Genomic DNA, 15,490 nt, shown 5'->3' on the forward strand with positions numbered 1-15,490 from the left:
TTCAGTAAATATTTTTGACTGATTAGTTGACTGATGGCTGACTGAATGAATTATGATGCTACAGTAAGGATTAAGGATTATTCTGAATAGTTGGAAAAATGGGCAGCAAACAATTAAGGAAGTTATTCTAGAGAAAGTGATCTTTAGATCCAACTTAAAGGAGTCAAGGTATGCAACACATTAGAAAGAAAAGAGGTTAAATGAAATTATAATAAGCATTAAAATGATTTTATCTTTTTTCCACTCTCCCAGACCAATATCCAACCCATTTTGGACCTCCAGAAGACAGGTTTGATCTTCAAAAATAGTAACAGTAGCTGAAAGTCTCGGGAAGATGCTCTTTTTTACTATAAATTATATTCCCTTAAAATTCTACTATGAAATGTCAATTACAAATCCCTGTTGTGTATTCAGATGCAAGTATTACTGTGAGAGTTTGCACATTCAGCTATTATTAGACATTAAGACCTTAAAACAGGAGTTTTTCTTAGCAAGAACAATTAACAAAACTAGGACTTTGATGTAAAAACTTGTCTGTTTGTGTGTGTGTTTGTGTGTGTGTCTGTGTGTCTGTGTGTGTGTGTGTGTGTGTGATTAAGTACATGCTTAGAAGATTAGGTAGGAAGAGAATAGCCCAGGACAACTGCTTCTTTAGTGGCTAGAAGTCTAGGGATAGAGAAAAAAACATTGAATGTTCAGGTAGGGCACTGAAAAGGAAGTGAAGGTCATCCAAAATAAACCACAGAGACATTTCAGTTTATCTTTATATGACCTCTGGCTTGAAACTAGTTACACTAACAAACAAACATAGATTAAAAGAAACAAACAAACAAACAAAATCAACAAGATAAAAGCTTTGCGGTTCTGTTTTCTACACAGACCTGGAGAGTATCCCACCCTTCAGAGCCTTTTTAATGGCTTCTTTGACATCCTTATTCCTAAAACTGTAGATAAGGGGGTTAAGCATGGGAATCACTGTGGTATAAAATACAGAGGCCACTTTCTCCTGGATTGTGCCACTGGTAGATGATGGTTTAAAATACATAAAGATGATGGAACCATAAAATACCCCGACAGCTGCAAGATGGGAGCTGCAGGTACTGAAGGCTTTAGACCTGCCTTCAGCTGAGCGGATATGCAAGATGCTGGAAAGGATGAAGGCATAAGAGATGAAGATGGCTAGAGCACATGCAAATACATTGACTCCAACCAAGATCATCACCAAAAGCTCCTTGGTGTAGTCCCTTGAGCAGGAGATACTCAGAAGAGGAAGAATGTCACAGAAGTAATGGTGTATGACATTAGTTCCACAGAAGGAGCGACTAGATATGTAGCTGGTGTGAACCAAACCCCCTATAGCCCTGACTAGATACACGCTAGAGACCAGCATAAAACAGACTCTATGGGACATTGTGACATTGTAGAGCAAGGGGTTACAGATGGCCACATAACGATCATACGCCATGGCTGTGAGCATGTAGGAGTCATCAATACCAAAGAAGCAGAAGAAAAAGAGCTGGGTCATGCACTCAGGAAAAAGAGTGAAATTCTTCTCTGACACGAAGTTTACTAACATTTTAGGGAGTATGACAGAGGAGTAACACAGATCTATGAAGGACAAGTTACTGAGGAAATAGTACATGGGGGTATGAAGCTGGGAACTGGTCCTGATTAAAAAGACCAGGCCCAAGTTTCCCACCATGGAGATGATATAGATCAATAGGAAAAGGAGGAAGAGGAGGAGCTGGAGCTCTGGCTGCTCTGTTAACCCTTCAAGTATAAACACAGTTATTGAACAATGATTTCCAGTATTCATTCTTCTCCTACTTGTGATAGATTGAGTGGTTTGGGGAAGAGATTCTCCTTAGACAAACATTGTCGTCTGACAGCATTTAGTGATCCAGGATCTGGTGAAGGGCATAATTTCCAATTGATGTAGAATTTCAGGAGTCTGAAACCAAGAGAATAAAATATTCTTTTAATTGAAGTCATTGTCCAGATAATAAAAACCGGCTTCAATTTTTATTACTCCTTGTGACATTTATTACTCCTTGTGATAACCATTTTGTCTCCATAAATTAGCTTTAAATTCTCCTATAAAAGGAAAAATACCCCTTCAGTTATTAAGTCACCTTTAAAGAAACTCTTTGCAGAGCTGTTACACAATTTTGTTGTTTTCTATCTGCAACATGTTTTCTCTTCTGATATTTTGGAAATTGACCTCTCCCTTAATGATGTCCCTTGGATTTCCTATTTAAGCTTGGCATCTTGCATTTGCTCACTCAGTCCTTGACTCCAAGTTACGGGGAGCTTTGGTTTCCCTCAAGGATTTTCACATTCCCTCTGAGATACTGGTTTCAAATTTTCCTTTCCTTGCCTATACCTATGTTATACAGATATGAGAGGAATGAAACCGTGCTGAATGTAATAGGATAAGGGAATCCTAGAAAGGTAAGCTATGTTCATGTGCTGAAAGAAACTGAGAAGGAAGATAACAGCAGAAGGTGCAGCCTGCATTTACTGAGCATCTCTCATGTGCCAGGCGTGATGTAAGGACATTATATATGTGCTGTCATTTAATATTATTAAACACCCATGAAAGAGATATTATTGTCTCTGTTTTAAAGATGGACTGACTGACAGAGACAGAGAAGCGATTAAGTAAATGCTCTAAGTTACAAAGCTTGAAGGCATATTATTTTTATTTTAGAAAAGAGTTATGTAAATTTTCCAATGGTCACATAACCACTAAATATTAAAACCATTGTCTGTTGATTAAAAACTTCATGTGCCCTGTAAAGCAACTCTTTTTATTTTTTTTCTGAAGACATTATAGTATCTTCTGCGCAACTTAAGTTTTTGTGTTGCTCTTATTGTTGTTGTTAAATCATTTCCCTTAATATTTTTTCCTATTTTTAGTAAGAAAATACTAAAGTAGCATATTATAAATTTGGATAAGCACTGAAAACATTTTATCCTCATGTTATAGTAAGATCTTATGTCCCTTCAATAACCTTAACACAGAAAAATAAAAGGAATGATGTGCATGCGCACACTTACACATATATGTTATCATGTGTAAAAGTGACTCCCAATGCCCAATTCCTAAAGTATAAAGTTGCTAGATAAAACAACAACAAAAACAATTGGGTATGCAAGTTTTTCCTTATTAATCATTAAGAATATATGTGAAATAAAAAGCATTGCCTCTTTAAAGATAGTGAGAAAAATATTCTGCATATATACTTTCAGTTGCAAAGGCTGGGATGAACCAAGACTAAGGGTACAAGGACTAGACGGGGGTCAGTGAAACATTGCAGGGAAGGACAATAAAATATAATATAATGTATCTAGGTTCCTTGGATATTATGTGAACAACCTTATTCGCTACCATTTCCAAAACATTCCTCTGGTCAAACCAGACTTATCAGTGTTTCACAAACTCCCCCACATTCTCTGTAATTTTGCTCATATTCTTACTTCTATCTGCCATTCTACTACCAGGTAAAAACCCACATTTTTTCAAAGCCATTTATGAGTTTCATCCTCCAGAAAATGTCTTTTTATTCCATGTAATTTATTTTGCTTTGACTTCTTCCCTCCCACCAAAAATACTGTAACTCTGTTAGAGAATATAGCATAAATTTCTCATATTATAGTTGTGCTTTAGTTGTTGCGGGTGGTAAAGAGCTGAGGATTTGAATTCAAATGGAACTGTATTCATTTTCAGGCATGGTCACCTCCTGACTCTGGGTACATTAAATCTCCAAGATAAACCCATTTCTTCATATATAAAACAGAGATAATAATCCCCACCATCTGTAGTTTTCACCATGGTTCATTCATTTATTCACTCACCAGCTGTCTAGTGTCACTAGCTTGAGAGTCTTCTATGTGCCCGTGATACAATATTGAATGAGACACATTCTTGCTCTTATAAAGCCTGTTTTCTAATGGGGAAGGTCATAAGCCCACAGACAAAGAGATGTAGGATTTGGAGTCAAATAGGGAAAAATACTATGAAGAAAATAAAGTTGTGTAAGAGAAGAAGTTGGTAATTTAGGAGGGTAGTCAATGAGGATTCTCTAAAGAAGTCGCAGTTGAACTGAGTCCTAAATGAAGTAAAAGGGACTGACAACAGATTGTTCTGGGAAAACGGAACATCAAATACAAAGGCTCTAAGACAGACAATGCTTGACCTGTCTGATAAACAGCCAGAAACCAGAGTGGATGGAGCAGACAGCAAGGAAGAGAAGGGTAAGTGTGGAGGTTGTCGATTGAGCTAGGTATCAGATGCAGGCCTTGGTAAAAACTTTGAATCTTATTCTAGTTGTGATGGGATACTTTTGGGGAGTCTGAAGATGGCAGAATGTTATATGCTCTTGCTTATCTCTTTAAAAGGATCACTCTGTGTTCAAGATGGATTAATGCCCCCCACAAAAGTCATGTTCACATCCCAACCCGTGGTCCTGTGGGTGTGAACTCACTTGTAAATAGGACCTTTGAAGATGCTATTAGTTAAGGTGTACCCAAACTGAATGAGAGTGACCGTTTATGGAAACGCCAAGGAACCCCAAGGATCACCAGCAGCCAGCCACAGAATGCCACAATCGTTGGAGAGGCCTGCTGATTCCTCAGTGGGACTTCTTCTAGCCTCAGAACTGTAAGCCAATAAATTCCTGTTGTTTAAGCCAATCCATTGTATGGTATGTTTTAGCACCTGAGAAACTAAAACACTCAGGCTCTAGTTACCGTGTCAAGAATACTCGTTAAAGAGTTAAGAGTAGCATCAGGGAAATGAGGTAGTGGATAAGATATTCTCCATTTGAGAGATGATGGTGGCTTGGACCAGACTGGTAATGGTGGAGATGATAAGAAGTCAGCATCATCTTGGATGGGTGGTACTTGTTGAAGGGTTGAATGTGTGAGTCTGAAAAAGAGTAAGAAGAATGGGATCAAGAGTTTCCGCCTGGGACCAGGTCAGTGGTGGTGGTAGAGAAAAAGGTTTAGGGAATATTTTTCCTCTTTTCACATATTAAGTTTGAGATATCTATTAGGTGACCAAATGAATATATTGAATAAAAAACTGAATATAAGTCTGCAGTTAATGGAAGAGGTCTGACAGGACATCATTTTCTGAGTCATAAGTGCATGTATGTTACTCAAAACTGTGGAATTGGATGAGATCAGCCCAATATGATATATACAGAGAACTTACTACAGTGCCTCATACATGGCAAGTTATCAATAAATTTTTCTCTTTGTCCATTTGTTACTGTTATTACCAGAAACTGAGCTAACCAGTAAGGATTTTTAGAGTTTCTATTCCATGCTCTTTCTATTCCTTATCATCTCCTTACCTCCTTGAATTGCTCCCCATTGCTGTATGTCCAGAGTTGTAGTCCAACAGAGCATATATCATAATGAATTGGCATAGTGTAGCCCGGAAGCTGCAACTTAGCACAGACGCTGTCTGTTTGATTTCTTCTCTCTCTTCCCTCAAATTCTACCTAAATAGTGATTTCTGCACATTTTAAGTACCTCATATTTTCCTAATCTTCAAATAAAGCAACATACCCAGAGAGACATAACATTATATTTTCTTTTAGTTCTTTGCCTTTACTTTGATTCCATTCACATACTTCACATTTCTAAATAGTCATTGGCACATTTAAATAGTACCACAAATAGTGACAAAATATAATTCAGTGCTATGTTCCAAAGTGGATAAACTTCAGATAAATATTTAAAACATATTCTGTGTGGACTGTGACAGTAACAAAAATGGTTTGATCCGGTACAACTCTACAGTCGATTTGTTCAAACACCACAATTGCATGGAACTTTGAATAGGAAGTGAGATATGGTAGGTTAGTATAGGCTGGAGTGAAATAGTGACACATCCTAGAGTAATTTGGGCAGATAATAAAAAATATATTTACAGCCTCCCCCTCCCCAGCCCCGAGGATCTGGGAGAAAGTGCGGATATGTTGGACATCCTCACCTGGACTGGTGTTGAGGTTGTCACAAACATTGGGACTGGCAGTTTGATGTGCTGAGCCCTCGAGCATGGGACTTGCCCTTATGAAGCTCATTACCACAAAGGAGAGTCTAAAGTTGTATGTAATGGTGCCTAAGAGTCTCCCCCTGAGTACCTCTTTGTTGCTCAGATGTGGCCCTCTCTCTCTCTAACTGAGCCATCTCGACAGGTGAACTCGCTGCCCTCACCCCTACATGGGACCCGACTCCCAGGGGTGTTAAATCTCCCTGGCAACGCAGAGTAGGACTCCCGGGGATGAATGTGGACCCGGCATCGTGGGACTGAGAGTATCTTCTTGACCAAAAGGGGGATGCAAAATGAGACGAAATAGTTTCAGTGGCTGCGAGATTCCAAATGGAGTCGAGAGGTCACTCTGGTGGACATTCTTATGCACTATATAGATAACACCTCTTAGGCTTTAATGTATTGGAATAGCTAGAACAAAATACCTGAAACTACCAAACTCCAACCCAGCAGTCTGGACTCCTGAAGACAATTATATAATAATGTAGATTACAAGGGGTGACAGTGTGATTGTGAAGACCTTGTGGATCACACCCCCTTTATCTAGTGTATGGATGAGTGGAGGAATGGGGATAAAAACTAAAGGACCAATGGGGTGGGATGGGGGGATGATCTGGGTGTTCTTTTTTCACTTTTATTTTTTATTCTTGTTCTGGTTCTTTCTGATGTAAGGAAAATGTTCAGAGATAGATTGTGGTGATGAACGCGTAACTGTTATCATACTGTGGACAGTGGATTGTATATTATGGATGATTGTATGGTGTGTGAATGTATTTCAATAAAACTGAATTTAATAAAAATAAAAAAAAAAAAGGTTTAATCTTTCCTTCCTTAACAAAGCATTAGACACAAAGATTCTTCAAAATATCTTAATATGATAGAAGCTGTGGGTGATGGTGTGTCTCAGGAGTGTGGATACCTAAACAAGTGTGTTTGAGGATCAGAATGTTCAAACCTCAAAAAATAAATGTTTGATGTTTTGGATGGAAGCAGCTGATTTAATGGAAGTACTGACTAGGTTTCTCACCCTGGAACTACAACTGGAACAGAAGAGCAAGCACAAAAACTGATTAGCTGGAATGTAGGAGTCAGAGACAATATGGGAGTCCCTTTGTTTTATTTTTAAGGCTAGGTTTGGGAGCTTTTCTGAAACTGTTGTTAAAGCATAAAGTAAGGAAGGGTGTAATTTAAAATGTTCCATATAGCGGTTTATGAAGTGGAATGAGATTCAAGAGCATGAGTTTTTATTCAGAGATTGACCTCTTACTAAATCAGCACTGCTGGATAAGTAGGGTAATTTCACTGTTCTTTTTGTAAAAGAGACAGTTCTGATCTGCCTACAGCAATGTAAAACTATGTTTTATTTAAGTCTTGTGAGAATGTTTTGTAAACTTCAAAGTTTAGTAGAAATGAGAAATATTATTAATATGAATGGACTTTACATGGAGAGGAAAGCCAGAGTTAGAGGCCAGGAGCACAGATACAGAACCAGTGGAAGGAGAAATGGGCTCCACACATTGCATGCTCTGTGCCTACCTAACGTGAAACAGATACTGCATGCCTGTTCTTTCTTGTCTATTCGGTATAAAACAGTAGCTACATCAGTAACCATCTTTCAAAATTCAATTTCATCCAAAATATCTTATCAAAGGCAAGTGGAATTTTGTGACTTACCCAAATATTTTCATCGGGAAAAGTACAGCTGTTTCTATATGACTTTTTATATTTGGTCTCACATAGCACAAACACACATGCACACACACACAATTACAAGATAATTCTATCATCAAACTAACAGCCCAGCATCTTTCTGATCCTGGTAGAACGATGGAGTTGATTCTGCATAAGAATTCAAGGAATATTGATGACGAGTAACAATTTAAGGATGAACCAAGCAAAGTAAGAAATTAATTCTACTGACCTTCAGTCCTCTATTGTTGAAGGGAAAATTTTTATTTAGGTTGCTTTGAACCAGGAGGAGATGATTATGAGCAAAAGTTCCCCTTAGGGGGTTCTTCATCCCAGTAGTTTGAAACGGTAGGGAAGGAACAATTACAAAATACATGTTTGTTGGCAATATGGCCATATTCCTCTTGATCCCTAGGGTATTTAAAACAAACATCAAACATTTTCCCCTAATTGTTGGGAAAGTTAATAATGATTCCATAGTAAATAGCCAACTTTTGGCACCCTTTGAAAAATTAAATTTCTTTATCAAAATAATGAAATAATATTGAATATTTATTAGCATTTTAATTGTCTATACATTTAGGCTGAACCCACTCTACATCTCCTCACACCGGAAACTTGAAAATTTGTTTTATTTTTAACCCATCTGGAATTTTTAGAGCATTATATATGGAAAAGGAGAAGGTGGCCTTTCTTCCTTTCTATGAGTCAAAAGGTGTAAAACCTGGGCTCCAGAGCATTTTCTTTGTCGTATGTCTATGGGAAGCAAATGTCCATACAGTTTTCCAATTCAGACCCAATTTCTTGCTAAACCATCATGATTTTCTGCTCATTTCTTTATCAATTTTTAGTAGCTTTGTTGAGGTATATTTGACATACAATACACAGCACATTTTCTAAAGCGTACAACTAGATGTTTTGGACATTTGTATTCACTCATGAAAACACTGCCTATATCAAGAAAATTAATATGTACACTCCCCTCCAAAATTTTTTCATGCTCCTTTGTAATCTCTACCTCTCAACCTTCTCTCACCCATCCTAAGGCAACCATGGATATGCTTTCTGCCACTGTAGACTAGTTTGCATTCTCAAAAATTTTATATTTATAGATCCATATGATATACAGGTTTTTAGTCTAATTTTTTTTACTCGGCATCTTTATTTTGAGATTCACTCATGGTTTTCTGTGTATTGATAGTTTCTTTTTATTTTTGAGTAGTAATCCATTGTATGATATGTTGCAAATATTTATCCTCACCTGTTCAAGGACATTTATATTGTTTCCTGGTTTGGCAATTATTAATTATGAACACTCACTTACAAGACCTTGTATGGAAACATGCTTTCATTTTTCCTTCGGGTTGTATTACAGGTGTATTACAGGTGTAGAGTTAGTTTTCTTTTTGAGACACTGCCAAACTATTTTCCAAAGTGGTTGTATCATTTTTTTTTCACCTTTTTAATTCAATTTTATTGAGATATACTCACAAACCGTGCAGTCATTCGCAGTGTACAATCGGTTGTTCACAGTATCGTCACGTAGTTGTGCGTTCATCACCACAATCAATTTTTGAACATTTTCATTACCACACACACAAAAGAATAAGAATAAAACTTAAAGTAAAAAAGAACACCCAAAACATCCCATACCCCTCAACCCCCCCATTATTCATTTGCTTTTTTTCCTCATTTTTCCACTCATCTGTCCATACACCTGATAAAGGGAGTGGGAGCCACAAGGTTTTCACAATCCCACAGTCACACAGTGTAAGCTATATAGTTATACAATCGTCTTCAAGAATAAAGGCTACTGGGTTGCAGTTCAAGTTAATGCATTTTTGAGACTCCTTTTTGTCAACAGAATACTTTTCCTGAGGTGGAGCATGGTGTGGTGGTTAGTTGCATAGATTCTGAAGTAAAATTGCTTGGGTTTGAAACCTTGCTCAGCCACTTATCAACTGTGTGACCTTGGGCAAGTTAGTTTAGTTAACCTTTCTGTGCCTCAGTTTTCTCGTCCATAAACTGGGGATTATAATATACCCTATCTCATAGGGTTGTTTTGGGGATAAAATGAGATAATCCACCTAAAATGCTTAGAACATTGCCTGGCACATAAGAAACCCCCTTCCCTATGTTTATTATTATTTAATATATGTAAAATTCTGTAAAATTATTCTCAGAATATAAAATGGGACTTTTTCTTGATGGATATGATATAAAGATGGATGATTTTCATGGGCAGCAAAAGCAAAAGGTGGATACATGCAAAAAAAATTAGAGGAAATTATAGAATGAGGCAAGTCTTAAATACTTTTAAAAGTATATTTAATTGGAAAGGGTACCAAAGGGTTTAAATGGGCAGATATTAATGTCAGAATTGTGACCCAGGAAAGTTTTACTCAGTAAGACTTCTATGTAGTATGTCTCTCACTCTTTTTCTATATTTCTTACTTGTTTTCATAAAGTTCCTTGAGCTTCGGTTCATTTTTTTAAAATGTTCTGCAGTTCCTGAATATGATATCTGGCATCTAGTAGTTGCATGTCACTTCTTTTTTTAAGAAATGAATCAATAAAACAGGGAATTACATAGCAGTTAACAAGTTAGTATAGAATAGATGAACAAAATAGAAGCCTGATTTAGATTAAACATTTATGATATAGAGCATCCCAAACATTATACTGTTTCTCTAGCCTTCCCACTTTCTCTCATTTTTTGCTTCTGTTGCTGATGCCTTTTTTTTCTGTCCTTGGCAAATTGTTTTGTTCTTGAGATTGTTCACATACCATCCAAAGTGTGCAATCAATTGCCCATGGTACCATCATTCAGCTGTGCATCTGTCACCACAATTAAATTTTTTTTCTATTTTTAGAACATTTTCATTGTTCCAGAAAAGAAATAAAGACACACAAAAAAAGGAAACTCAAATCCTCCCATACCCCTAACCACCCGCCCTCCATTATTGAGTCATAGTATTGGTATAGTACATTTGTTACTGTTGATGAAAGAATGTTAAAATACTACTAACTGTAGTATATAGTTTGCAATAGGTATATTTTTTCTTATATGCCCCTCTATTATTAACTTCTAGTTACAGTGTCATACATTTGTTCTAGTTCATGAGAGAGATTTCTCATATTTGTAGAGTTAATCAGAGACATAGTCCACCACAGGATTCACTGCTTTATACATTCCCATCTTTTAACCTCCAACTTTCCTTCTGGTGACATATGTGACTCTGAGCTTCCCCTTTCCACCACATTCACACACCATTCAGCACTGTTAGTTATTCTCACAATGTGCTACCATCAGTTCTGTCCATTTCCAAACATTTAAGTTCACCCTAGTTGAACATTCTGCTCATAATAAGCAACCGCTCCCCATTCTTTAGCCTCATTCTATATCCTGATAACTTACATTCCATGTCTATGAGTTTACACATTGTAATTAGTTCATATCAGTGAGACGCTGCAGTATTTGTCCTTATGTATCTGTCTTATTTCATTCAATATAGTGCCCTCAAGGTTTCTTCATCAACCCATATTTTTTAAGATGGTTTTGTTCACCCCATACATTCCGTCCGAAGTAAACAATTGATGGTCCCTGTATAGTCACGTATTTATGTATTCGGCACCACTGCCACTATCTGTATAAGGACATCTCGACTTCTTCAACAAAGGAGGAGGAAGAGTCAAAGAAGGTAGAGAGACAAGAGAAAAAGAAGAAGAGAAACAAAACAAAACAAAACACGACAGCTAGGAAACAACAAAAGGAAAGATAGCATTAAACTAAAGTAGAATAAAGAGTCAGACTGTATCACCACTGCCAAGAGTCGCATACCCTTCCCCTATCCCCCACCCCCCCCCGATGCATTTAGCTTTGGTATATTGCCTATGTGACATTAAAGGAACCATAATACACTGTTTCTGTTAACTATGGTCTCTAGTTTGCATTGATTGTATTTTTCCCCAATTCCACCCCATTTTTAACACCTTGCAATGTTGACATTCATTTGTTCTGCCTCATGTAAAAACATATTTGTACCTTTTATCACAATTGTTGAGCACTCTAGGTTTCACTGAGTTATACAGTCCCAGTCTTTATCTTTCCTCTTTCCTTCTGATGTCCCACATGCTCCTAACCTTCCTCTTTCAACCATACTTACAATCATCTTTGTTCAGTGTACTTACACTGCTGTGCTGTCTCCCAAAATTGTGTCCCAAACCTCTTACTCCTGTCTTTTCCTTTCTGTCTGTAGTGCTTTAGTGTTTTCCTGTAGAGCACGTATCTTTTTCACAAACTCTGTCATTGTCTGTTTGTCCGAGACTATTTTAAGGTCTCCCTCATATTTGAAGGACAGTTTTGCTGGATATAGGATTCTTGGTTGGTGGTTTTTCTCTTTCAGTATCTTAAATATATCACCCCACTTCCTTCTTGCCTCCATGGTTTCTATTGAGAAATCCGCACATAGTCTTATCCAGTTTCCTTTTTATGTGATGAATTGCTTTTGTCTTGCTGCTTTCAGGATTCTCTTTTTATCTTTGACGTTTGATAATCTGATTATTAAGTGTCTTGGGGTAGGCCTATTCAGATCTATTCTGTTTGGGATATGCTCTGCTTCTTAGATCTGTAATTTTGTGTCTTTCATAAGAGATGGGAAGTTTTCATTGATTATTTCCTCTATTATTGCTTCTGCCCCTTTTCCCTTCTCTTCTCCTTCTGGGACACCCATGACACATACATTCCTGCATTTCATTTTGTCTTTAAGTTCCCGGAGATGTTGCTCATGTTTTTCCATTCTTTTCTCTATCTGTTCTTTTGTGTGTAGGCTTTTAGTTGCCTTGTTCTCCACTTCCTGAGTGTTTTCTTCTGCATCTTGAGATCTGCTGCTGTATGTCTCCATTGTGTCTTTCATCTTTTATGTTGTGCCTTTCATTTCCATGGATTCTGTCGGTTGTTTTTTCGAACTTTTGATTTCTAACTTATGTGCACCCAGTGTTTTCATTATACGCTTCTTCTCTTTTGCCATTTCTTCCCTAAACTTTCTGAGTTGATTTAGTATTAGTTGTTTAAATTCCTGTATCTCAGTTGACATGTAAGTTTGTTCCTTTGACTGGGCCATAACTTCGTTTTTCTTAGTATAGGTTGTAGTTTTCTGATGTCTAGGCATCTGGTTTCCTTGGTTACCCCTGTCAGGTTTTCCCAGACAAGAATGGGCTCAGGTCTAGTAGAAGCCAATTGTATCATGTCTCCCTGAGGGTGTCTTAGACTGATACACCCTGTGAGGCCTCAGGCACTGTGATTTTCTGCCCAGCAGGTGGCACCTGTTAGCTTGTAATTCTTGACTGGTGTGAGGAGGTGTAGCTGTTTTCCCCCAGGCTCTGGGGTCTGGTTTTGAGTGGAAAGTGGGTAGAAGAGCTTGGCACTGCCTCTTTCCTCTTGGAGAAGATATACCCCCTAGCGAGGGGTCATTAGCATTTGAATAGTCTCTGACTCTGCTATCTCTGCCCTTGTCTGGGTCTGAGTGCTGGGAATTGAAGATGGCTGAGGCTTTCTCCACTGAGCTGAAAAAGGGACAGAATACCCCCATTCAGGGTCAGTCTGCGGACCCCCTCACTTTCACCCATCAGCCAGAGACAGCATCTAGTCCTCTGGGCTTGCCCTCCCTCCCAGAGAGGTCCTCCAACTCTCCAAGGTCAGTTGTCACCAAAAGCCTCTGTCTGCTTGTTGGGGATTCATAGCTTGTAGTGAGCAGTCCATGCTTGTTAATTGAAACCTAATTTGGAGCTCAGCTGAGCTATATTTGCTTGCTTAGAAAGCGTTGCTCTCTAGCACAGCCAGGCGTTGCAGTTTGCCCTGGGTGAGGGGGCTCTCAGGCTTTGCAGTTCAGGCCACAGGGGAGGGAACTCCTGGCTTGGATCCACAGTTTTTACTTAGAGATTTTATGCTGTGATCTCAGGCATTCCTCCCAATTCTGATTGGTGTATGGTGAGTGGATGGTCATGTTTGTCCCCCTCTTGGTTATTCCAGATTATTTACTAGTTGTTCCTGATTGTTTATTAGATGTTCCAGGGGGACCGACGAGCTTCCACTCCTCTCTATGCCGCCATCTTCTTCCAGCCTAGTTGTATCATTTTGCATTTCCATCAACAGTGTATGAGAGTTTCATTTCCTCTGCATCTTCATCAACACTTTATGGCCAGTCTTTTTCATTTAGACATTCTAATAGATGTGTCATGGTATTTCATTGTACTATTCATGTGCATTTTTCTAGTAACTAATGATGTTGAGCATCATTTCATGAGCTTATTTGCCATCTTCTTTGGTAAATTGACAGTTAAAATAATTATTTTCTTTTAAAAAATTGAGTTTCTTTTTTCCTTAATATTGAGTTTTGAGACTCCTTTGTAAATTCATGATATCAGTCCTTTATCAAATATTTGATTTGCAAATACTATTTTGCAGACTGTGGATAGTCCTTTGGTTTCATAACTGTCTTTCAAAGAGAAGTCTTTAATTTTGGTGAAGTCTAATTAATCAATATTTTATTTTATGGATTATGCTTTCAATGTTGTATCTAAAAATCTTGGCCTAAGCCAATGTCACAAAAATTTTTCCCTGTGGTTTCTCATGAAAGTTTTATAGTTTCAGATTTACATTTAGGCATATAATCCATTTTGAGTTATTTTTTATATGGTGCAAAATATGTATTAGAGTTAAATTTTTGCATAGGGATGTCCATTCTTTCCAGCACCTTTGTCAAGATCAACTGATCACCTCTGTGCATGTCTGTTTTTGGGCTCTTCATTCTGTTCCACTGATCTTTTTTGTCTACATTGTGCCTATACCACACTGTATTGATAACTGTAGTATCTAATATGTCTTGAAGTCTGGAGTATAAATCCTCTAACATTGTTCTTTTCAAAGTTGTTTCACAAATCCTAGACCCTCCTGAATTTTAGAATCAGCTTTTCAAAAAAAAAAAAAAAAAAAAAATGCCTACTGGAATTTTGATTGGGACTGAGTTGAATCTATAAATAAATTTGAGAAAAATTTACATCTTAAGAATATTGAATCTTACAAAGCAGCATCATTGTTCCCCATAATAGTTCTCCATTTATTCAGGCCTTTAACTTCTCTAGGCAAGGTTTTATAGTTTTCATTGCAAAGATGTTGTACATATGTACATATTTTGCCAGATTTATCACTAAAGCTTTCATATTTTTTATGCTTTTACAATGGTATTTTAAAAAAATTCAGTGTCCCAGAGTTTATTTGTAATGCATCAAAAATGGCTGACTTTTGTATATTGATACTGTATTCTACAATCTGGCTAACCTCACTATTTGTAGCAGTTTTTTTTTAATGTTCTAGCATTTTCTCAATAAACAATCATGTTGTCTCTGATTAGAAATGTTTACTTCCTTTCTTAACTGTATTGATTTTTGTTAGTTTGTTATTATCATTGTTATTGTTATTATTTTTCTTTATTCCACTGACTAGAATCTCCTGTACAAATTAAGGAAGCCTCCTTTTATCCAAAGCATATAGAGAGTTTTTATCATTAATTAATGTTAACTTTTGTCAAATGCTTTTTCTGTGTCTATTGTTAGCCCATATAGTTTTTCTCCTTTACCTTGGTGATGTGATTGATTATATTAACTGATCTTCAAATATTGTAACAGCCTTGCATTCCTGGAATAAGCCACACTTGATTATGATGTACAATTCTTTTA

The 15,490-nt window shown here is 37.2% G+C and overlaps 1 protein-coding gene across 1 annotated transcript; it reads right to left on the minus strand.

Annotated features, from left to right (window-relative positions):
• Window positions 1–871: 871 nt before the first annotated feature.
• On the minus strand, window positions 872–1,816 carry LOC119537356 (olfactory receptor 8D1-like). The gene has a single exon (XM_037839845.1). It carries the CDS (start codon window positions 1,814–1,816, stop codon window positions 872–874), a length of 945 nt encoding a protein of 314 aa, XP_037695773.1.
• Between the last annotated feature and the right edge of the window lie 13,674 nt (window positions 1,817–15,490).

Source organism: Choloepus didactylus, chromosome 6 (assembly GCF_015220235.1).
Source record: "Choloepus didactylus isolate mChoDid1 chromosome 6, mChoDid1.pri, whole genome shotgun sequence".
NCBI classification, from domain to species: Eukaryota; Metazoa; Chordata; class Mammalia; order Pilosa; family Megalonychidae; genus Choloepus; species Choloepus didactylus.

Bases quoted from the DNA above. Each gene is read 5' to 3' on its own strand.
- LOC119537356 (XM_037839845.1), bottom strand. From the start codon at position 1,816: ATGAATACTGGAAATCATTGTTCAATAACTGTGTTTATACTTGAAGGG.